The sequence below is a fragment of the Hyperolius riggenbachi genome, chromosome 6 (genome assembly GCF_040937935.1).
Source record: "Hyperolius riggenbachi isolate aHypRig1 chromosome 6, aHypRig1.pri, whole genome shotgun sequence".
In the NCBI taxonomy this organism is placed as follows: domain Eukaryota; kingdom Metazoa; phylum Chordata; class Amphibia; order Anura; family Hyperoliidae; genus Hyperolius; species Hyperolius riggenbachi.
The window spans coordinates 30504237-30529504 of NC_090651.1; the positions used below are offsets into that span (position 1 = coordinate 30504237).

Here is a 25268-nt window from a genome sequence, read left to right on the forward strand (position 1 = left end):
ATCTCAATCACGGCAATTTTACCGCTATTCTAATGGAAGTCAATGGGAGTGTTTCAGAGCAGAAAGCGCTGAGGGTCAGAATGCGCTCACAGTGTGACTACAGCCTCCAGCGAGCAAGAAAATACTCCAAATAATTTTGATAGTATTTTTCATCTACTTTTTGATGCTTTTTCAACTGCAGAAAAGTTATTTTAAAGCAGACCTGAACTCAGAACTTCCTATGCAACAGCAATAATAACCTTTAAAGAAAAACATTTCTTTGTTACAGCGGATACAAATCCTGCAATAACTCTGCAGTGTGTCTACTTCCTGCTTTCAAGTAAGAAGACATATGGTTAATATCCTGTGTTCACAAATTAGCTGCTCTGCTGAGGCAGCCAGCAGACACTGCCGAGAGATCAAACTTGAGATTAGTCACAGATGAGGGGGAATTAGACAGGCTAAACTCTCTAAATACATACAGGGTGTATTTCTCTATATTGTCCTTCTGCGCTGTGCAAGAGTTCAGGTCCACTTTAAAGAGAAGATGAAAAATGATGTATTATGCTAGGTACACACCATACAATTTTCTGGCAGATTTACCTGCCAGATCAATTAGTTCCAACATGTCCAATCTGAATTTTGTTTGATTTTTTGATTTTCCGACCTTTTTTTAATCTATTTTTAATTGTGTTTATCAATTTTCATAGAACGTAACGAAAAACGATTAAAAAAAGTCGGAAAACCGAAAAATCTATCAAAATTCAGATTGGACATGTTGGAAATAATCGATCTGGCAGGTAAATCTGCCAGGAAATTGTATGGTGTGTACCTAGCATTAGGAGAAACAGTTAATTGCCTATGGGCCACCGTATCATAATTGTCTTTTATTTACCTCACTAAATTAACCTCCCTTTGGCCCATCACAATCCTAACAAGTCAAGCAGATAATTTACTTAAACTATTGTGCAGGACTTCCTGGTGTTCGGGTGAGTGAGCTCGGTACACCTCTATCACCACAGATCTGCCCACACAGCCAAACCCCGCCCCCTCCCACATGTCATGCCACTGATGGCAGCACCTAATTGGCCACACACTGCAACTCAATTAAAGACACAAGTACATCCTTTCAGGCCTGCATCACACATTCTCCACAGCCACCTGCATCTCCCACAGTCTGTCCTGTGTCATCTGCAGCAGCTTATTAGGTGGAGGCCGAACAGAGAACCCTTCAGTGTGAAGACAAAGGATGGTGACAAAGGCAGAGAGTAAGGGCCTGTACACACTGCTGCGCTTGCGATTTTGCTTGCGTTTTTCAGTGTGTACAGGCCCTAAAGGACATGCTACAAAAGTGTATCCTAAACATTCTTTCAAGGTTTCAGCACTCCATCTATCTTGGTCATTTTTTCACAGTACCCCTGGGCCAAAGTGCCTAAGTGCTGGTTCACACCAGGGGCAACTGTGGTGCATTTGGCAATCAGCACAGCGCTTGAGCAGGGTCACCCCATGAGGGTATTCGCACAGCACCATTGCCATTTGGTTAGTAAGTGCTGCATGTGTTGTTTTTTTTTGTTGTTTTTTGAGCGATTAAAGGACAACTGAAGTGAGAATATGGAGGTTACATATTTACTTCCTTTTACAAAATACCAGTTGCCTGGCTGCCCTGCAGTAGTGCCTGAATCACACTAGACACAAGCATGTGGCTAAAAGGATTAGAGGCAGAGGATCAGGAGGACTGCCAGGCAACTAGTATTGTTTAAAAGGAAATTAATATGGCAGCCTCCATATACCTTGAATGGATTGAATGGATGTGCACACATGCTGATTCATTCAAAAATCGCTCTGAAAATCGTTTTGCAAAATGGCAATCGATACGCACTAGAGATTGGGTTTTGTGGTGTGAACTAAGCCTAACAGGTGTCCAGCTTTCCTGCTCAATACTGTGGATTCCCATCTGAAAATAAACTTACGATATAACGATTTGTATGTGTAGTAATGCTAAAAAATAGAACATTAGTAGTACAGATATGGGTCTTATATTGTTTCCAGCACAGGAGGAGTTAAGAGACTTCACTTGTTACCTATGCAAAAAGAGCTTCTCTGAACTCTCTGACTAATTTAAGGTACCCATACACTTATAGATTTGCAGCAGATTCGACCATCAGATAGATTCTTGTCAGATGCCTGTCAGCTCGAATATGATGTGTGCCACACAGTAGGAATACATTTCCAATAGATTTCAGTATGAATTATATTGAAAATCCATTGAAATGCATTGCTGCATTAACAGCTTGTACAATTAGCTAGCTGACTCGGGGGGTTGATTCACTTTGTAGGACGAGATCCCCGCACTTTGGCCCAATAGGCTGCCTGCCACTGACAGGCAGCCTATTGAGCCAAAGTGCGGGGATCTCTTCCTACAAAGTCATTTGACCTGACATGGTCAGTCCTATTGGAGTCAGTCCTCTCCTCCACTAAACTGGGGATATCCTGATCCCTTGTGCTGGTGTGTGTACCTCCTTCACGTCAGCTTAGGTGTTGTATGCTGACTGTGGAGATTACACCCCCAAGCTTAACATTATGGTAGCCCCATTACCAATCCCTATTGTGGGGGGAATTTCCAGAAATTATGACACTGTTTGTCAGGGGTCCTGCTCCTTTAAAAAATTTGAAAAGCTTGGTCCTGAAGTTACAGACAAATTTATATCAGAATTGGTTAAAGTTCTGGCCAATCCCGACTTTCGGGCTTCTGCAATTTCTACCTGGTCTGATTGGATCGTTTGTGCTCTTTTTAAGGGCAAACTTTTCGATTGGGCAATCGATGTCTTAGATCACACTCAGTTTAGACAAAGTCCTTTGCAATTTATAGCTTTTGTAATTCACAATTGGTTGCGCATAGATCCATTGCCTTTTCCTCTTAATGAACTCCTGGCAGCAGGCCAATCAGCTGCTCCTTCAATTGCTTGCAAGAATGAGCAGCAAGCAGAAAGTGTTACTGATAATTTTCCTGCAGCTTCGAATAAATCACCAAAAACAGCAAGGTCAAAGGCAAAACGCAAACGTTCTAAGAAACGTGTCCAATCTGCAGAATCGTTATGTTTAGCGACTGCGCATCAGACCTGCAATGAGATTCTGCCATTAACAGATAATGAAATGCAATTGTCTTTCAGGGGAGTTAAATGGACTTATGAAACTACTAATGAACTTTCATCACTGGCTAGGGAAAATAAAGATTTTCGTTTAAAAGAATTATCTGAGTATGATTATGAGGATATATTACAGAGTATTGAACAAATCAATCTATTCGTGCAGCAAGAAAAATTTGCATACACTACAGTCCAACACTTGCTACAGGTATTGGAGATCCTTAGGAATAAGAAATCTGCCAATCGCCTGTTAAATAATCCAATGTATGTTTCTGCCAAAACCACATTTGCAAACTGTGATCTGCCTGTTAAGCATGCTTGGAACCCTCCATTTGAGAAAGGAAAGATGGAAGCTCTGGTCGATGAATGGAAGAATGATTCAAGTTCATTTTGTCAATATTACAGTGCAAAAAGTGAATTAGTATTGAATGCATGCATTAAGTCTGCCTATAACCTAATAAAAACTGGTGTGTGTGGGTATGACCTTGTGGCTCCATTGATCGATGTGTGGAAAATGATTTTGGACGATTTTTATGCGATTCAATCAGTTGATACCAGGGAAGACACACTGTCAATTGGAGACTGTTCCACTTCTCCAGTTACTGAGTCCCTGCCATGTCTTGTGAATGTTCCCGTAACTCCACCCTGTACCATGGATAACTCAGTGTTACTTCCAAGTAAAACAAAAGCCACTGATCCTTTCTTAACTTTGCCCTGCACAAATTTCTCAGCAGAGAATCCAGAGGTCCTGCTGACTTCTGAGTCCAGCCTAGCCAGTACTCATGAGTCTTTGTTCAGTGAAACAGACACCAGAAAAATCTTGCCTGTCTCTGCAAACACTTCTGCAGAAATTACCTGTGTTAATAAAGTTCAACTCCTGTCTGATCCAGCAGATGCCAATAGATGCACTACATCAGTTTCCGAGTCCCAGCAATCCTGTCCAGAAACCTCAGAACCCCAGCATCTGAATTTTCCAATTTCACAATTGAATGGTGATTTAGATGCACAAACATTGTGTTTTGATCTTCCTGTTTCTACACCTCACTCTAGCTTCGTGAATAACTCAGAGCGTATGCTATGTGAATCCGAAATCGCAGAATTATTACCGTGTTCAGAAAATGTTCCAGTGAACTTGCCCTGTACCATGAATTGTGCAGTAGATCTCTCCAATGAAACTCAGGTCACAGAATCATTATGCTGTCCAGCAGGTGCTTCCATGGTTTTGCCTTGCAATATGGACTGTTCAGTGATCCTGTCCAGTGAAGCTGTGGTCACAGAGTCTTATGCTTCACCCAGTACTTTGGATACTTCAAACCCTCTAGCAGAGGAATCTGAAGCACTGCTTACCTCAGTTGGTGTTGCAGTAATATTCACTTGTCTAGCAGCTGTTTTGGAATTACAGTCTGCTCTAATAAAACTTGATGAATTTCTGCCCAGCGAAGCAGAAGCCATTGAAATATTGTCCTCGTCAGCAAGTGTGTTAGATACCTTGCCCTGTACACAGTCTGATTTAACCAATGTTGTTGAGTCCCTCTCCAGTGTTGTAACAGCCGAGGAACTCAAGCTCTGTCCTCTGAATGTTTTAAAAGTCTTGCCCTGTAACATGGATAATTCTGACTCGCTGGAAAAAATAATAGAAATCTCAGAATTTCAGTCCGGGTTAATGAGTGTTTCTGAAACCCAGCCCTGTATCCTGGAAAATTCTGGTTCTCTGGCCGGTGTGGCAGAAGTTCCAGTGTCCCCTTTCTGTCCAGGGAGTTACTCAGTTTTGCCTAGTTCAGTGGGGATTGCTGCACTACTGACTTGTTTTGCAGCCCTTCATGAGCTCCAATCCAGTGTATTTGATGAGTCTCTGTCTAGTCCAGAAGAAGTTATGGGAACCCTGTCTAGTTCGGTGCATACATCAGAAGATTTGTCCTGTCTTGTAAATGCCCCTGAACATGATTTGTTAATAACCTTGCTGGAATCAGAGACATCTAAGTCTGATCCTGCATTTTTTAGTGAGAATCCAGTAACTGTGAAGTCTAGTCATGATGATTTTTTTTTTGCCCGGTCCTGGTTTCGGTCCTGCCTTGACTGACTTTGAGGTTCGCAGTTCCTTGACATGCCCAGAAGTCTCTCTTGTGCCGGTGTGCCCAGATGTGCTTCGTATGCCAGAGTGCCCAAGTGTGTCTGTGTTGGCGTGCTCACACGCTTCCCTAGTGGAGACATGTTCTGATGTTGCCGGTTGGCCTGCATGCCCGGAGATGGTTCTGGTCCCTAAAAACCCTGATCTTGATGTTTGTCCTTGTGACCCTGACTCTAGAGTTGCCCTGGGTTCCATAGGGGTTCTTGATGGTTCTCCATGTGAGCCTAAGGGGCGTTCTGACCTGTGGGGATCTCTTTGGAGCTTCCAAGTGTTCTGGGAGATCTCTGAGGAAACTTGTCCTGGTACCTTGGACTGGTTCAACGGTGGGTTTTGTGTTGGTAGGGACAGTTCCGGTGGGCATTGCAAAGGCTTTGGCGTTTTTGGACAGTCCCGGGAAGGCGGTGGGTATCGCTCAGAGAGTTTCTGGGGGCTTTTTTCTGGAAGTCGTGGTTCTGATGGGTATCACACTGAGGCTTGTAGTGCTGACGGGCATGGTTCTGTAGGTTCTGGTTCTGATGGGTCCAGTCTTGTGGGGCCTGATTCTGGAATTTGGTCTTGCCGGGCTGTCCCGGTCATCATGAATTATCAGTTAGATTGTTTTGTCGGGAATTTCAGTTTTGAAAAGCGTCTGGTATCCGCTTTTAAGGGGGGGGGGGGGGGGGTTATGTTATGATCATGTCTGCAGCGTTTACTGCTGGCTGCAGTGGTATTGTAACCCAAGCAGTTCTGATGTTATTACATGCATTTTCTTGCATAGTTTGGTTTGCACTTAAACTAGTTGCTGATTCCATCTGCAGTCACTCTGAAATTAATGACAGTTTAACATGCTCTTGTGTAAACAAACATTGTCTGCTGCAGTGGAGGGGCAGTCCCTTTCCTGCAGGCTGCATATCATTGTCTGCCTTTTCCTGCTATCAGCCTGTGATTAATTACCATTCACTTGTGTGGGAATCTGCAGGTCTGCTCCCATTGGATGACCTCAGTATAAAGAACTGCTTCCTGCAATGCCTCATGGGCTACCATAGTCTCAGACTCTATCGGTTACTCTGCTCGTGCCCCACCTCGTTCCTGGTCCGTGTGGACTGCGCTGACTCCTGCGAAGGGGTCAGCGAGTCCTCCTAGTTCTGCTCTTGTTCTAGAAGTTGTTACTCTGCTTGTCTTGTGTCATATATTGGTTCATCGCCAATATATACGCATACTTGCGCATTTTGTTATTTTCCTTGTATTCGTGTTACGTTGATACATCAGTGTCGCTGATATATACGTACACGAACTGTTTATATCCTGTGTTCCGTTAGTCAGCGTTCCAGCACGCTGAGCTAGTTATCCTGTTCCTGGTCCTGTTTGTGGATTACGTTCATCTCTGCGAAGAGATAGCGAATCCTTCTGAGTCCTGTTCCCTGTATTACTCCAGTCTTAGTCAGAGTTCCTGCTTATGTCATATATCGGTTCATTGCCGATATATACATATGTTAGTCAGACGTTACAAATAGTTTCATTGATAGCTGTAATTGTAATACGCTAGGAAATCATACTTATTGTATATTTATCTGTGTTACGTTCATCTATCTTGATCCTGCTATCCTGTCCTGTCTTTGTGAGGCACGCCTTTGCTGCAAACGCATTGGCTACCTCATTCCAGTCTGTTTATTTGTGGACGCTTGCTGTCACTAAGTAGTGGCTAGTTAAGCAAGCGTTCATTCTGTCTACCTGTCCTGATCTCCTCAGTCCTGGTTTGTGCGCTCAGCGCTACTTGCGCTGAGACGTTATTGCGAAAGTGTTGTTTGTGGCTGTTCGGATCTGCACCGGCTCTGTGCACCACAATCTTCTATTGGAGTCAGTCCTCTCCTCCACTAAACTGGGGATATCCTGATCCCTTGTGCTGGTGTGTGTACCTCCTTCACGTCAGCTTATGTGTTGTATGCTGACTGTGGAGATTACACCCCCAAGCTTAACAGTAGTGTAGTCCACCAAATGTGCAAGTGCTTACACTGTACCTCCAATGAGTGAACAGAGTTAGTCCTTTGCAGCAGAGAATAAGCCTGGGCATGCTGAGCCATTTCTAGGACAATTTCTGATATAGTAAACTTCTAATATAGTAAACCACTTTTTACAGGTCCCTTGGAGTTTACCATAACAAAATTAAACGGTGACAGCTATTTCCAACTGCCAAGCAACCAGTATCTCTCTCTCTCTCTATGTATATGTATATCTATTACAAAAAAAACATCCTTTTTAGCATATTACATTCTTAGTGTGTGTGGTTATAAATAATGGCAGTTGGTGCTTCTCTGTTTTTTTCATATCTACCAGCAGTAAAGATGATGATCAAATCTGGAAGTGGATGGCTGCCCGGCACTCCGGGGTTCACAGCCGTATCACTGGAAGTGAGGATCGACAGATTTTCAAACGCCACCTTGACAATATTACAGACACTGCGTGCTCATGGTAAATTAGCGAAGTTAAGCTTCAAGGATCAGCATCGGCTGATCCACAGCCTCGGAAGAAGCACCGCCGTGCAAAACGGCTGTTAGGCTACCGTTTTTGCCCTGCACTCACCACTGCCACCCTGTCGAGATTTCCATAAGGGGGAATATCGTTTTTCCGATAAACGGAACTGCGCATGATCAAATACAAATAAAACCTAATTAATTTCCTTCCCCTGAGGTACAGGAGACAAAGACTTTTTAATGTATGGTGATTGTAGGTTAATATATACATTGATCATTGAGAAAGGCAGAGCATATTTTCATATGGCGATATAATATTGCCAAGTAATACTGAATTGCACAGTATGTGTCCCTCTAGAAAGATTAGGTGGGAATAACAGGCAGCCAGCTGCTGTAATATTTACAATGAGTGATACAATTCACTTTGCCTGGACAATGATATCAAGCCTTCCTTATTTTAGACCAAAACACTTGACAAGATTGCCAAACAGAAGAAGTTAAGTAACAATGAAAGACAGACAAACCTTCACTAACTTTTGTTTATAAATGAACCAGTTTTTGTGTGCAATTGCTCAAACCCCTTTGTGTTGAGTGTCTACATCTTAATCCAAGTAAATCCAGATGTCCTCATTGTGAAGGGTAGACAGTGTCAGCTGAGAAAAACAGGTTCCTTAGTTAATGGATAAAACAAAGCTTGGGAAATATATTGACTGTGCTGTCAGCAATAGTTCATATTAAAAAGCATAAAGTTATATTACAATTCCCCATCTGGGTTAAGAAAACAGACAGCACATGTATGTATTATTGCATAACAATTAAGAATGAATATAAAAAATGTTATGGCATTGTATATGCATTAATATAAAGATTATTTGAACGAATATATCCAGGATGATATAGAGATGCTATATGTTTACCAGTGTTGTATGTTAAACAATAATGTTAGAGATATAAAACCCTGCTAACAAGCACCATGTTTTATATAAGGAGGCTCATGGTGGTTTTAAACAGGCCATTATGATTTTGGGATCACATCAAATTAAAGCTATCTTGGATATTATAGAATAGGTCACTGTATGCCAAATAATAACCAGTGATTCCAGCAAGGTCAGCTATCCATAGAGGAATTATAACATTGATTTATTCACTGTTGGGTTATAATATAACATGATTTTTGTCTTTAGTTTGCCAAATATCCCATCAAGAATGTGATTAGTTATCCAACAGCACCTCTAGAGGGTGAAATCCAACATTACACTTGGGTTAAAGATTAGTTACTGATCACTCCCACTGATCATTCCCACTGTCTTGTGATAGGCTGGGAGATTTGAGCTCCTGGGCAGGACCATAGGTAGTGAGGGGAATAAGAAGAGATGAGTCATTCAATGAGAAGGATCAGACCATCAAGAGAGCTGAGCGGACCAGGACATAAGGGATCCCTGCCATCCGAACGCAACCACGCCTAAGAGGAACACGCCCAGAGGCCATCTTGGTGACTATACTTGAACCCAGTTCTGATTTTCTTGTTAGTTAGACGGCTTATTACAGCGCAGAATATCTGAACATATGATGTATTGATTGAATTTCATTGGTTGATATTTTAAAAAGGGGTGAGCTTTTCCAAAGTTGCAAGTTGGAAACAACTCACCTAAGTTCTACCATATGTTCATTGATAACTGGCTGTTTAACTCAGTCTTGGATAAAAAACTAGACCTTTCAAGCTACCTCCTCTAGAGATTTTGATACTTTGCCGCAGCATGTGCAAGCCACACCTAACCAAGTTTAGGACGACTCAATAGATATTTTATTCCAAAATTATATGTATTTTACCCGCCTGCTCTGTGTAGTAACACAGGCCAGCGGAGGTTAAAGTGTAGACAGAGGGAAAATTCCTGTCATTTATAGTTGATTGCATAGCGATTGTGGGGCAACGCCCAGTCGTCAGATCCACTGAGTCATCCTAAATTTGTTATATTGAATGGTATAGCTGACATCAGCCAGTTTATTTTGGATAGCGCATTTTTGATTTTGGACTGCGCAATTTTGATTTTTGATAGCCACCATTTTGTTTTTGATAGCCACCATTTTGTTTTTGATAGCAGCCATTTTGATTTTGATAACAGCCATTTTGTTGTCGTTCAATTCATCCATTTTGTCTCCAGAGACCCTGTGGTAAATTGAGTAACAGGGCCGACGGCCATATTTGATGAGTCATAACTCTGCACTGTATTTGAGTTGACTGCTAATTGGTTTAAGCCTTTTGTATTGGTGAATAAGTATAATAACATTTTGATGTTTTACTGAAATTATTATCCAGCTCATTGCTTATTATAAGAATGACCTTATGAGTTTTGTTTTATATCAAAAGTGCAATATTATATTGTTTTGATATTGTAATATTTATTCGATATTAAATTGATATTTTTATAAATTGGTCCACATTTATTTGCATGTTTAAACCAGTACTGTAAAACCTCGGAAAACAAGCTCACACAGTTAGGCGTATGTTTGTATTTTAGCTCCTCCTATTTTCCCAGGAGCATTACATTTACATTTTTGATTTTATATTTATTTTTAAACAAGTTATACAAACATTGACAAAACGCCCGACATAAGATTGGAGGCCCCAGCGAGATCCGTTTACTTTCCATTACTGGTTTAAACAGTGTAAAAACGTTTTATTGAGCTGGTTTTATTGCATTGGCTATTGAATCATGAGTGCTACAGGTAGTGATTCAGAACTGCATTTGGAACAGACGTTCCGAAAAATTGTGGAATTTATATTTATACAACTAAAATATAATGAGGAAGTAGATGAATGGATAGGCAGAATGAGGAAAAGTGTAAAACAGGAAGCTGATTGTATATTTCAATCTAAAGGTATGGTGGATCACTATCTTTCATGTATGATCACAATAACCTCGGATTCCGAACTGAAGAAGAGGTTGTTAGGCGCCCTACCCTCTGTGTTATATGGGTTATTAGAGGTAGATATTCTTGCACAATCTAGGAAAAAAGAGATTGTACAGTTGAGATCCCAATTGCAAGGAACAGAGGGAAACGTCCAATCATTGAACTCCCAGTTACGGGATGTGGAATCAGATCTTCAAATTATAAGGGCTGATAGAGACCAATTAATGATTGATATTTCAGACAGGGAGGTAGCGATCAAAAGTCTGGAAAGAGACGCCGAACGGAATCGTGAAGCGCATCGCAGACTTAAACAGGATTTTGAAGAACTACAACAGCAGTACTTCAAAATCCAACAGGCAGGTAGACTCGATAGATCATCCAGCCCTTGCCCGCCAGTACTCACTCCATATGACCTAAAATGGCAAGGCATGTTGGATCGTATGGAGACGGTATGTAAGACTATGAATACCATAATCGATGACAGTACAAGGGTCCCTAAAGATCAACATTTGGATTCCTCTCCAGAGAGAGATATGCAAATGAGGGCCCCTAGGTATGATGATTCCCATAAAGGACACGACTCCCTTGCTGATATCGATTCAGATGAATTTGAGGCTGATGAAAGAAAGCGGAAATCCAGCCCTATCCCAAGAAGGGGGAAAGGTACGTATAAAGGGGTTTCAAGCAGGGGAAATAATCAGTACTCCCAGGAAAAGCAGAGCTCGGCCAGCATCATAAAATTCTTAAACACCGCTGTGCCAAAGTTCACTAAAAAGGGTTCAGCGCAAATAGCATCCCACATGGAGTTGTATGAATCCACTATGGACTCTTTAAATCTGTCTGAAGCAGACAAAATCAGATTTCTCCCATGGGTTTTTGATGACAGATACCGCCACTATTTCACCTCATTTAAGGAGCGAGGTATCATTAGATGGCAAGCAGTTTCACACGAAGTGAAGCTGGAGTTTGGGCCGTATCGCACTATCTCAGAAGCAAAACGAGATGTGTATCGACTTACTTGTCGACCCGATCAGAGCCCCCGAGAATTCCTTTCTGTGCTAAAAAACTCTTACAGTTTGGCATATCGGAATCCTAACTGGGAGTCTCTTGATTTTAAACAGGCATATTACGATGCATTGCCTACCCAAATAAAGTTAAGCATGGCCAATGAGTTAGACTTCGGAAACTCCCTAGAGAAAATGGTTACCTCAGCGACACTGCTGTTCAACATCAGTGGGAGTTCCAATGTAAGTGGGAGAAACAACAAAAAGTACCCAGAGCGCAGAGTAGAAGAAACCAAAGTGAAAGCGGACCTAAACCTTGAATCCCAGCAGAAGAAAATACCTCCTGCAAAAGTACCTATCCAGCAGGGCCAAAGACAGCAACAAAACCCTAATCAAAACAGACCACAAAATCCTAAAGGGTCAGATAGGGATAGCTCAGGTTCTGAGAACCAGGTCTACCGTCCTCGGTTCAATCGCAGGTATCAAGGATACCAGGGTTACCAAGGAAACCAGGGTAGTCAAAGGTATAGAGGTTACCAGGGATATAGAGAACCCCAGGGGTACAGACGTCCCCAAAGATATAGACAATGGGATAACCGACCCAGGCAGCAGTGGGAAAGGAGACGGCACCCACCTAATTCACCTAGGGGTAGATCACCACCTAACTCACCTAGGAGTGGATCACCCGCAGGGAACAGATATGATCCCAGGAACCAGAACCCTCGCCGACCTAATAGGTTTGATCAGCTTGTTGATCAAGTGAACAAATTGAGTGACATGATGGGTAAGTTGGCTCAGGGATCTGCAGGAAGACAGCATGAGGATTTTTTAGCTGGGGAGGCAGGGCCCAGCTCTGCCAATTAAAGGAAACCGAGACAAATCACTATACGGAAACGGATATGGCAGTACTAAATACCGTTAATGAAAATGACTTGCAATGTACCGACCTATCCCAGGTCGAGGAAGGGAAGTCTAATGTTCTCGATATTTCAACACAAATATGTGATATTGTGTCATTTGAGCCAGAGCATGAAGTACCCTCTGTTCAGATTGTCCCAGTGGTAGAATCCATGGGAACCCAAATGCCTTGCAGGCGGAATCAGGAGGAACAAGTTCCTAATACCCTGACGCTGCAGAGAGATCATTCTCTGAAGCAACAAATGGAAAAACATTCCAATTTTCTTTGCAATCTTGAACAGGTAGATGGCCGGTATTTTATCGATACCCATCTACAAGATGGATGTATCGGACCGATCCCAGGTTTACTGGATACCGGTTCCCAGGTTACTATTCTGTCTTTTAACTATTACCAGCAGATCTTGGATTCATCACAAAGGAAGCCAAGATTAAAAGCCTTTGACGGTGCGCTGATAAGCGTTGGTGGTAATAGTTTACAAGTAAAAGGCACATCCTGGCTGACATATAAGATCGGTAAAAAGATCATTAAACATCCAACTTTGATTGTTGATCTTCCATATGATAGATTGATCATTGGAATCGATTTGCTCAAACGACTAAATTCCATAATTGACTTCATAAATGAAGCAATATGGGCTCAAGTCAATACTCCAATTGATTTTGAGCGCTCCAGCAATGCACAATTGCAACGCAGCTGCCATATGATTGAGGAAAGGCCTAACTCTGTTGAAATCCATTTCCGGAACAGTCAGATACCAGAAGTCACGATCCTGAAAAACGGTAAACCCGAGGAAAATGCTAACACTGCTTTTCACATCATAAATATCCGAAAGGATAAGATTGAAAAGATAGTCCTTGAAGAGGATGTGTTAACTATTTCCTTTAAAGGGGGAAACCAGGAAGTGGCAGGCATAACCAAGCATACACAGGCATTGGTTGAAATCGAGAAAATCAATGATAATGTGCTGGTTCCCGTGCAAGTAAATAATATTGCTCGGGTAAAATATGCCAAGTTGGATCTCAAATCTGAGGCCAGCTACATAAGCCTAGGACTGCTGAAGCAGGTTACCGACCCTCAGGTAATCAAATTTATCTCTACACAGGAATGGATCCACGATCTGGATAACGATAACCAGAGTCATAATGTGATTGCAAAATGCATCTTATCTGTGTCTCTAGGAAACAAATCTGCAAAACATGTCTTCAGTGTGTTAAAGGAACCACAGTACCAAATGTACTTAGGAAACGACATTATTCATCGATTTGCCATACAGGTTGATCTGATCAATAATGTTCTGTGGTCCAAATTATCCGGAAACCCAGAGGAATTCCAGGATAGAGAACAAGCCCTGAGATGGGGACAGCGAATACCATATGCAGTGGATATCACTGTCGCTGAAAAAGTAAAAATCCCTGAAGGTTGCAAATCATTTCTTTTACCCATTCAAGTAAAGAAGGGTCAAAAGATGAGAAATGCAGATGCCTTGATTTGTTTATCCAATCGGATGCAACAATTGGGGTTGAAGGTAAAACCAATTCCCCTAATAAATATTCATCAGGAACCATTATACATGGTCATGCAAAACATGAGCCCTCATAGTATCACGTTACAGGAGGATACAATGATTGGCTTAGCCATTGACTCAGAATATTACACTTTTGGATTCCAAAATGAAGTCATTGGATTAATACCTGATGAATATTTGACAGAAGAACAAATAGTGGACCAACGATATTTCTCAACACCTGAAGGATTGTTCAGCATACACTCTATTTATCCTTTCAGTTCTGAGGAAGGTACATGTCATGTCGAGGAAACATCATTGATTTTTAACCATGAAATCAATGAAAGTGAGTATCAATCACTCCAGCAGGGTAAGGATCAAGCATGTTACACCCCAAATGATCTAACTAATAGGCTTGAAGAAGCTTATGAGGTAGGTCAACCTGAGATTTTCCCAGAATTTCAGGAACGGGTGGAAGAACAGCTCTCTATAGCTGATGGATGTTCTAATGAATCAGAACGACAGCAGCTAAGGCAACTATTCTGGGATTTCCAGGACATGTTTGCTAAGGACTCTTATGACTGCGGCGAAACTGACCTGCATGTTACGAGAATCCTGACTGATCCAGATGCACCCCCTGTGTTTATCAAACAATATCGACTTCCGCTAGCAGCCTACGAGTCATTATCGGAAATTGTTAAGAACCTGGAAAAGAAAGGTATTATCCGACCAGTACACAGTTCCTTCAATCATCCAGTACTCGGAGTTCTCAAACCGAATGGTCAGTTCCGTCTATGCTCAGACTTGAGACAGTTAAACAAACGTGTCTACATGTCGGGTTGGCCTGTACCATACATTGACCAATGCTTGGCGCAAATCCAAGGGTCTAAAATATTCACAGCCCTTGACTGCGCACAAGGATATTGGACAATTAAAGTGGATGAAAGGGATCAATACAAACTAGCCTTCACATTCGGTAATAGACAATTTGCGTGGACCCGTACGCCTTTCGGATACATCAACGCAGGCCACGAATTTGCTGTGTTCATGCACAAAGCAATGCCTGATGCAGCTGAACGAGGTACCCTAACTTATGTCGATGATATCCTTATCAAAAGTACAATTTTTGAGGAACATATTTCAGAGTTGAGATATGTATTAAATCAACTAAGAGAAGCAGGTGTTAAACTTTCCCTACAGAAAGCTCAATGGTGCCGATCTAAGGTAAATTTCCTAGGACATGAAATTACTGCAGAAGGAATTAATCCACAGAAAAAGAAAGTGGAAGCAGTCAAAAATACGAAGTCCCCCACAAATCTCAAGGAACTGAGATCATTTCTGGGGATGATGAATTATTCTCGCAAGTTCATAGATAACTATGCTGAGATTACAAAGCCGCTATTGAAGCTGCTAAAGAAAGGAGTACAATGGGAATGGAATGAGTGCCATGAACAAGCTGTATCTGAGCTTAAAACAAAACTCATACAGGCCCCATGCCTTGCTTATCCAGAAGGTGGTAAACCCTTCTATGTTGAAACAGGTTTTACCGACAAGAGTGTAAGTGCAGTTCTTTTCCAAAAGCAAGAAAGACTGAATAAAACAATTGCTTATGCCAGTAAATCACTATCACCAGTTGAAATCAAATTTAATAATTGCGAGAAGGCATTATTAGCAACTGTGTGGGCTTTGCAATATTTCAGAAGTTTTATTCAAGGTGAAAAGATCATTGTGGAAACTGCACACCAATCACTACAATATTTACAAAGTGATCAAATAAAAGAAGGTAACCTGTCAAACAGCAGGATAACTGCATGGACAATGTCCCTAATGGGATGGCCACTGGAAATCAAATATAAACAGGATACTAAAAATCCAGTTGCTCAGGGATTAGCTGAACTCCATGATTGCACCCATGTGGAACATAAAGATGAACCACCAGAAAACGATTTTCTGGAAGAGCAATCTTTATCTCCATATAAATCCTATGAAGAGGAATATTGCAAATCACTACCATGTGCATATGTTGACGGCTGTTCTTTTCACACAGAAGGAGATGAAAAGATGCTGGTTGCAGGTATCGGTATCATATGGAATAACATATTTCCAGAGATATCTGCGGGATACAAAATTGGTCCCAAAAGTAGCCAGGTCGCAGAACTCGCTGCCGTGTATAAAGCTATACAAATGGCTATCGAACATGACCTTAAGGAATTTGTTTTGATAACAGATTCTGAGTATGTTCGGAACAGTTTTGTGGAATATTTTCCCAGTTGGAAAAGAACTAGCATGACAAGGAGTAACAAAAAGCCAGTCAAACATGGTAAATTGTTTTGTAAAATTGATGAACTGGTTAATACCCACGACCTTACCATTTATTGGAAAAAGGTAAGGGGTCATTCGAAACACCCTGGCGCTGATAAAGATGGGAACGATCTAGCAGATTCCCTCGCTAAGAAAGCAGCCATTGATGGTGAAATCTTCGATATCAATGACCTCATGGGAACTATCGAAGTAAATGTCACCACTAGGGGGCAGGCCCAAAAGGAGTCTCAACCCAGTGTGGCAATGTGGAGTCAAGATTCTCCTAGTGAGGATCTCATTGCAAGCCAAAAGGGGGATCCCATTATTGGTTTGTTTTATAAACATATTGAAAGTCCACAGGATTATCCCATCACCGTGGAAGACTGCAGTGACAACGAAGAATTACGTATTCTGATGAAAGGTGTGTCACAATTTTCATTACAGGATGGATTGCTGATACGAACCTCGAAAAACGGTATTACGCAATGGGTAGTACCCGCAGCATATCGGGGTTTGATGTTGCAACATGCACATGATGCCCCAACAGCTGGTCATCGAGGAGAGAAAATAACATATGAGTTATTAAGAGACTACGCTTACTGGCCACACATGTTACAGGATGTCAGGACATATTGTCAAGGGTGCTTGGTATGCCCTCAATTCCAGCCACAAGGTCCCACTCACAGGGCACCGCTGATGAAAAGAGGCATAGCTATGCCATGGTCAGACATCCAGATCGATTTTATTGGTCCAGTAACAACGTCCTCAAAAGGAAACCGGTATATGTTAACCGTAACATGCCTGTTCACTAAATGGGTAGAATGTCTACCAAGTAAAACATGCAGTTCCAGTGTGTGCGCATCACTGCTCATTAACCACATATTTTCCCGATTTGGTCTTCCACAGCGCATCGAATCTGATCGCGGAAGTCACTTCACCAGTGAAGTAATGACCAAAATGTGGGAAATCCTAGGGGTAAAACGGAAGCTCCACATAGCTTACCGACCAGCCTCTAGTGGTGGAGTGGAGCGTTACAATCAATCTATTGTAAATATCCTGAAAAAATTTGTTAGCGAATCAGGTAAAGACTGGGACGTCAAGCTGCCACTAGTTCTCATGGCTATTAGAGCTACTCCAAGCGCAGCGACCAAACTTTCTCCATTTGAGATGCTCACAGGTAGAAATATGGTGTTACCCCAGCATTTGCTTTACAAGACCACAGATCATAACTTGATGAATGCAACTACTGCACATCAATATGTGGAAAACTTACGCAAGCACCTCCAGCATGCCTTTGCATTTGCTCAAAGAAACATCGAAAAAGCCGCAGTCAGTACGAAAACGTACTATGACCTCAAAACTACACAAAAGGAGTATCAGATGGACGATAAAGTTTATCTGTATAATTTTGCCAGAGACCAGGTAAAGGAAAAGAAGTTCCTCCCTTCATGGAAAGGTCCATATCCAATCACCGATAAGTTGTCTCCTGTAGTGTATAAGGTTAAGATCCCTAAGGGGGATGACTTTGTTGAAAAATGGGTACATATTAATCAACTGCGTATATGTCACCCTAGTTCACAATTGCGGAGAATTGAGCAATCTTGAAATGTGTCCTAACAAATTATTTTTCTCCTGACAGGTATACCTAATGATGCATTTAATCTCCACTAGACACAAAGATTTCATACCGGCGCAAAGATGCCCCACCTGATGATTGCCATCCTTTACGCAGTCCTAATCTTGGGGAAGAGTGCCGAGCCAAGTGTGATGCCAGATCCAGCATCCGTGATGTTACCGGATACCGCGGAGTTCATCATGACCAGATAGATGTTCCTATCCCAGAGGGTCCAGATGAGCCTAAACCCGCGATGTGTCGTTGAATGACGAGCTGATGTATCCGGGGTCCATTGAAGGGAGATGCAAGTCTGATACCTGTTCCACACCAGATACTCACAGGAGTGAGTTATTCAAATCTTGAAGCAGATCCGGAAAATCCTTTTATTTGAACCAAAGGCCAAAGCAGTTCATCGCTGTTACAGTTGCTGTTTGCTACCTTTGCAACAAGAGGAAACCTGTTTGTTTACATCCGGATTATCATTCGCCAGGTTTATTTTTCTTGAAGCGTGAAACATGAACTTCAATGTGATGAAGACGATGTTTTAGAGTCCATTTTTCCCTTTCATACTTGGATTACCAATACAAAACAAAGGTTATTCACAACGCGTTCCCACGGGAATGAAGCAACGAAAAACGTTTAATAATCCTTGTTGTTCTTTTGAAATGATCACACACTGGAACATTCCAAAAGAAAAGGGGGATGTGTCGAGATTTCCATAAGGGGGAATATCGTTTTTCCGATAAACTGAACTGCGCATGATCAAATACAAATAAAACCTAATTAATTTCCTTCCCCTGAGGTACAGGAGACAAAGACTTTTTAATGTATGGTGATTGTAGGTTAATATATACATTGATCATTGAGAAAGGCAGAGCATATTTTCATATGGCGATATAATATTGCCAAGTAATACTGAATTGCACAGTATGTGTCCCTCTAGAAAGATTAGGTGGGAATAACAGGCAGCCAGCTGCTGTAATATTTACAATGAGTGATACAATTCACTTTGCCTGGACAATGATATCAAGCCTTCCTTATTTTAGACCAAAACACTTGACAAGATTGCCAAACAGAAGAAGTTAAGTAACAATGAAAGACAGACAAACCTTCACTAACTTTTGTTTATAAATGAACCAGTTTTTGTGTGCAATTGCTCAAACCCCTTTGTGTTGAGTGTCTACATCTTAATCCAAGTAAATCCAGATGTCCTCATTGTGAAGGGTAGACAGTGTCAGCTGAGAAAAACAGGTTCCTTAGTTAATGGATAAAACAAAGCTTGGGAAATATATTGACTGTGCTGTCAGCAATAGTTCATATTAAAAAGCATAAAGTTATATTACAATTCCCCATCTGGGTTAAGAAAACAGACAGCACATGTATGTATTATTGCATAACAATTAAGAATGAATATAAAAAATGTTATGGCATTGTATATGCATTAATATAAAGATTATTTGAACGAATATATCCAGGATGATATAGAGATGCTATATGTTTACCAGTGTTGTATGTTAAACAATAATGTTAGAGATATAAAACCCTGCTAACAAGCACCATGTTTTATATAAGGAGGCTCATGGTGGTTTTAAACAGGCCATTATGATTTTGGGATCACATCAAATTAAAGCTATCTTGGATATTATAGAATAGGTCACTGTATGCCAAATAATAACCAGTGATTCCAGCAAGGTCAGCTATCCATAGAGGAATTATAACATTGATTTATTCACTGTTGGGTTATAATATAACATGATTTTTGTCTTTAGTTTGCCAAATATCCCATCAAGAATGTGATTAGTTATCCAACAGCACCTCTAGAGGGTGAAATCCAACATTACACTTGGGTTAAAGATTAGTTACTGATCACTCCCACTGATCATTCCCACTGTCTTGTGATAGGCTGGGAGATTTGAGCTCCTGGGCAGGACCATAGGTAGTGAGGGGAATAAGAAGAGATGAGTCATTCAATGAGAAGGATCAGACCATCAAGAGAGCTGAGCGGACCAGGACATAAGGGATCCCTGCCATCCGAACGCAACCACGCCTAAGAGGAACACGCCCAGAGGCCATCTTGGTGACTATACTTGAACCCAGTTCTGATTTTCTTGTTAGTTAGACGGCTTATTACAGCGCAGAATATCTGAACATATGATGTATTGATTGAATTTCATTGGTTGATATTTTAAAAAGGGGTGAGCTTTTCCAAAGTTGCAAGTTGGAAACAACTCACCTAAGTTCTACCATATGTTCATTGATAACTGGCTGTTTAACTCAGTCTTGGATAAAAAACTAGACCTTTCAAGCTACCTCCTCTAGAGATTTTGATACTTTGCCGCAGCATGTGCAAGCCACACCTAACCAAGTTTAGGACGACTCAATAGATATTTTATTCCAAAATTATATGTATTTTACCCGCCTGCTCTGTGTAGTAACACAGGCCAGCGGAGGTTAAAGTGTAGACAGAGGGAAAATTCCTGTCATTTATAGTTGATTGCATAGCGATTGTGGGGCAACGCCCAGTCGTCAGATCCACTGAGTCATCCTAAATTTGTTATATTGAATGGTATAGCTGACATCAGCCAGTTTATTTTGGATAGCGCATTTTTGATTTTGGACTGCGCAATTTTGATTTTTGATAGCCACCATTTTGTTTTTGATAGCCACCATTTTGTTTTTGATAGCAGCCATTTTGATTTTGATAACAGCCATTTTGTTGTCGTTCAATTCATCCATTTTGTCTCCAGAGACCCTGTGGTAAATTGAGTAACAGGGCCGACGGCCATATTTGATGAGTCATAACTCTGCACTGTATTTGAGTTGACTGCTAATTGGTTTAAGCCTTTTGTATTGGTGAATAAGTATAATAACATTTTGATGTTTTACTGAAATTATTATCCAGCTCATTGCTTATTATAAGAATGACCTTATGAGTTTTGTTTTATATCAAAAGTGCAATATTATATTGTTTTGATATTGTAATATTTATTCGATATTAAATTGATATTTTTATAAATTGGTCCACATTTATTTGCATGTTTAAACCAGTACTGTAAAACCTCGGAAAACAAGCTCACACAGTTAGGCGTATGTTTGTATTTTAGCTCCTCCTATTTTCCCAGGAGCATTACATTTACATTTTTGATTTTATATTTATTTTTAAACAAGTTATACAAACATTGACAAAACGCCCGACAACCCTCTGATATGGTAGGACATTCTCTTCATGCAGTTTTTTGAATGCACAAGGTGTTTGCACGTGGCTTTTTGTACCTACCTCTTTGAATGCAAGAATTTTTTATACAAGTGGTGATTTCATTTACACTGAAAACACTATCAAAACAGAATTAACTGCAGTGCCTGATTCAACAGTAAAGATGATGACCTGCCGGCTGATTGTGGATCAAACAACATAAACAAATTTAAAATTCAACAAATTCCAATGTCAATCATTTCTTGATCTCACTTCAGGGGCGTAGCTAGAAATCACTGGACCCCCCTCCGCAAAACTTTGGATGGGGCCCTTCCCCCTGCACACTGAATAGGGACTGTCAACAAATCATTGACTACAAAAGCTTGTATGATTTGTTATCAGTGGCTGAGCAGATGCAGACATCAGAACAATTGTGCAGAGAGCAGAAAGTTTTTCCTCTCCTTGCCCTTAGTTGTCAGTCTCTCAGGACAGGGCCCCCTGTGGCTTCTGGTCCCCCCAGTAGCTGCATCCCTTGCAGGGTCTATTGTTACGCCCCTGTCTCATTTCTATTTTTTAACTTCTCACTTTGCAATGCATTGATCTATTCTTCCCCCCATTTCGCTGCAGTTCCTCTTTAAGCTATATTCAGTAAGGTTCTTCTGTAAGCCAAAGGTTATAACTAAAGTTGAATTTCCCTTTAATACACCAAGATGTCTGTAACTAAATACTGTGACATTTCTCCCGAAAAGCAGGAAACAGATAGTAAACACGATAGGCAGCACTTACTAATAAGTCCCAGTTGTTCTGCTCCAGCAGTGTGATGGCTTCATCTATATTCTCGATGCCAGTGCAGGCCTGCGGAGAGAGAACACAGAGGGTTAATGACGGGAGAACGTTGCGGTTTCCGGCTGGCAGCAGCACCAGGACTCTTAGCTGTGTCACTGTCCTGAGTGCAGCGCAGAGCCGGGTAATGTTTTACTAGCGTCTGAACTACACATGAACCCCGCACCGCCAGCAGAGGACAATATATAACCATCCACCACCAGAAACTCAGCTCTACATCACCTGCTTTCCCTGGAAATTTCCACTCATGGGAAAGCATAACCTTTTAATTTCTAGCGTTTTTAAATTATATTAAAGTGTTACTGAAGTTTAAAAAAAAAATCAGTTAGTTTCCTATGGAGAGGGAAGGCACTAGAGCCTTCCCTGCATACGTATTAGTAAGCCGCCCGTAAGCTGAGCGCAGGGTGAGCCAAAATGAGGGCTCACCCTACTGCCACTCAAATCCTTGGCGACGTTAAATACCATACATAAAAGCATGTAAGTCGACCCGTGTATAAGCCAAGGTACCCACTTATCCCTCAAGAATCAGGAAAAAGTTATTAACCCGTGTATAAGCCCCTCCCCATAGCCAGATGTGCACCAAGGATGATACAGCTATGTCTCAAAATGCCACTAGATGGCGTCATGGATAGGAGACATGGTGATTGCCACACAGGAAGAACACCCGATCATTGCACCGCTGACACATTGCTTGTACGCTCCGTTCCACAAGCCAGGGGACACAGGTAGTCTTGAGCAGCGCACTCTGTACACCATGTTGCAAAGGCTGGAGGGCACAGACACAGCAGAGAGCCAGCTGGCAAGAGCAGGCTCACTAGTGCAACATCCTCGCACTCCTCTGCCAAAACCTGCTCCACCATCTGTTTTGCACCACTGACTCGCTTATAAGCCGAGGGGGTAAAAATTAGGCTTATACGCGAGTATATAAGGTACTACTCCTCCTCCTAATCATAGCGCCTCGGAGGGCGATTTAATACAGTATCTGGCAATCACCGGAACCCCAAATTTCGCTTATGCGCCCTATATATTTTAGAACAATGCATCATACTGTCACAATTGCCATTTAGAAACCACATTCTGTCTATTAAAGGAAACTGAGAAACCACAACAAAAAAACATACATACCTTGGGTTTCCTCCAGCCCCCTCTGGCCTGATCATTCTAACGCCATCCTCTTCTGACTCCACATTCGCCTGCAATTGGCTCCAGAAAGCCCTCCGGTATGGAGCCAACTGAGCATGCATGGTCTGGCCAAGCATGCTCCCGCCGCAGTCACATTGCCGAGAGCGTTCTGCAACTGCGCAGTACTATTGCGTGAAAATGTTGCTTTGGTGGGTATCCGGCCAGGTCTCTACCTCCCCGCACTAGAGCGAGGAAGAGACCCAGCATCATGAGGAGTGGGCGGGGACTGCACCAACTCATGCCCTGTAGCTCCTCCTCCACTGCTGGCATGTCAGCATAATAAACAGTATTACTCAGCACAGTGTAGCATTGGAAATTATTAAAGTGTCCAAGATGTAATGTATCGTGTGGCGCAGCAGGGGGGTCTTTGGGCAGCAATCGATGAGTCCAATCAGCGCTTTGATCTAGAGGGGCTGACGCTGTGCCATATTTTAACTGTCAACTGCGACCCCTTCCGGCAGCCATCTTTCCTGTGTTGGACTATATCCGACATAGGGCCTATACTAACAAGCTTCAATACGACTGGTCTTAAATTTGCATCTTGTTGGCTGTCTGAAGGCAGGGTAGTTAAATTGGTCTGAATGGTGCATATAATGACAGAACAATTGCCATTCAGATTTTTTGAAAATAACGATGACCCCAAGAACACCCCATAAGGAAATAGACTAATCCAAAATCTGTCAGATTTCTACTACCTCCCGTAAGTGACAGCAACTTAGGAAAAAGGTAATTTAAAGCAAACCTGAAGCAAAAAATAAACTTATGAGAGAATGAATAGTATGTGTAATACAGCTAAGAAATAGATTAGTAGTAGCAAAGAAAAGAGGATCATATAGTTTCTAGTACATAAAGAGTTAAAAAAGAAAAAAGCTTAAATTATCTACGCAAAAGTGCTTCTCTGAGCTATTCCACCCAATTTGGGCAGTCCTATTTTCTGAGGCACTTAAACAGTCAAAAAACTGTGAGAGACAGCTTGAGATAAGCAGGGCTGTTGAGTCGTTACAAAAATCATCCGACTCCTCAGTTTATGAAACCGACTGACTCCAACTCCAGGTACTCAAAACTGCTCTGACTCCACAGCTCTGGAGAGAAGGTTTTACTGCAGGAAAGTTCAAATGGACCTTATATCTGCATTGTTTTATAGCTTAAAAAGAGTGTGGTTTTAAAACTGCAAATATGACCGTCTGATGTTGCAATGTTATAAAATAAAAAAAAATAAAAAAAAAAGCTAAAAGAACACTGGAAAAAAAACAAAAACTTTTTGCTACTATTAATTATTCATAATACTACACATATAAAATTAGTTATATTGTACCGTTCTCGCTTCAGGTTTGCTGTAAGTTGCATTTTACTCTTGGAGTAAACTTAGAAGTAACATCTTTTCAAATGTTACAATTTTTCGCGATAGTTGTCCGTTGTCACCGTAAAGGTGACCATTAACGGTACAATATTTTCACTAAATGCGATCTTTCGATGCAATTTGAATGACCGTAAGTAATCTGAAGGCATTTATTGAACGATTATTTCTTCCAATTCGATCGTATTGTCCAACTTTACGAACGATGTGATCCTATTTAGCGATTGACCAAAGAATTGTTCACTATTGATTTCCTTCATAAAATTGCAAATTTTCTGTACAATGCGACCATAAAAAAATTGCATTGAAAGATTGCATTTGGTGAACATATTGTACCGTTAATGGGCACCTTAATCCTAATCTAAACTACCCAGCACTGTCAGGTAAAAGTTAAACTCAGAAGACTTTCCAACAAGAAAAGAGCAAAGGAAGCTAAGAGAAAAAAAAAAGAAAAAAAAGAACACAGGATAATCATTTCAATTTCTATTGGCCTCCAGGGCCAGAAACTCTCCGTAATGCTCATAGATACGGAGTGCCAAACCCCAGAAAACAAAAGGTGTTCTGTGCGCAGACATCGGAACACACAGTGCTGTCCAAGAAACGCAGCCTGTCCTGTAAGACGAACCGACTTATCGCTGAGCGAGCAGAAAGGACATTATCAGTTCCCTAAAAGAGCGAAGACAGGGAGGAGGAGGAGGAGGAGGAGGAGGAGGTGGACAGTCCTCGGGGCAATA

General features: G+C 41.4%; 1 protein-coding gene across 1 annotated transcript in view; it reads right to left on the reverse strand.

Moving 5' to 3' along the window:
• FAF1 (Fas associated factor 1) overlaps positions 1-25268 on the reverse strand; it is a 354104-nt gene that overhangs the window by 275804 nt on the left and 53032 nt on the right. The window contains exon 2 of the mRNA XM_068239060.1: positions 21939-22007. Coding sequence (XP_068095161.1) covers positions 21939-22007 — 69 coding nt within the window. The remainder of the gene's footprint in view (positions 1-21938; positions 22008-25268) is intronic.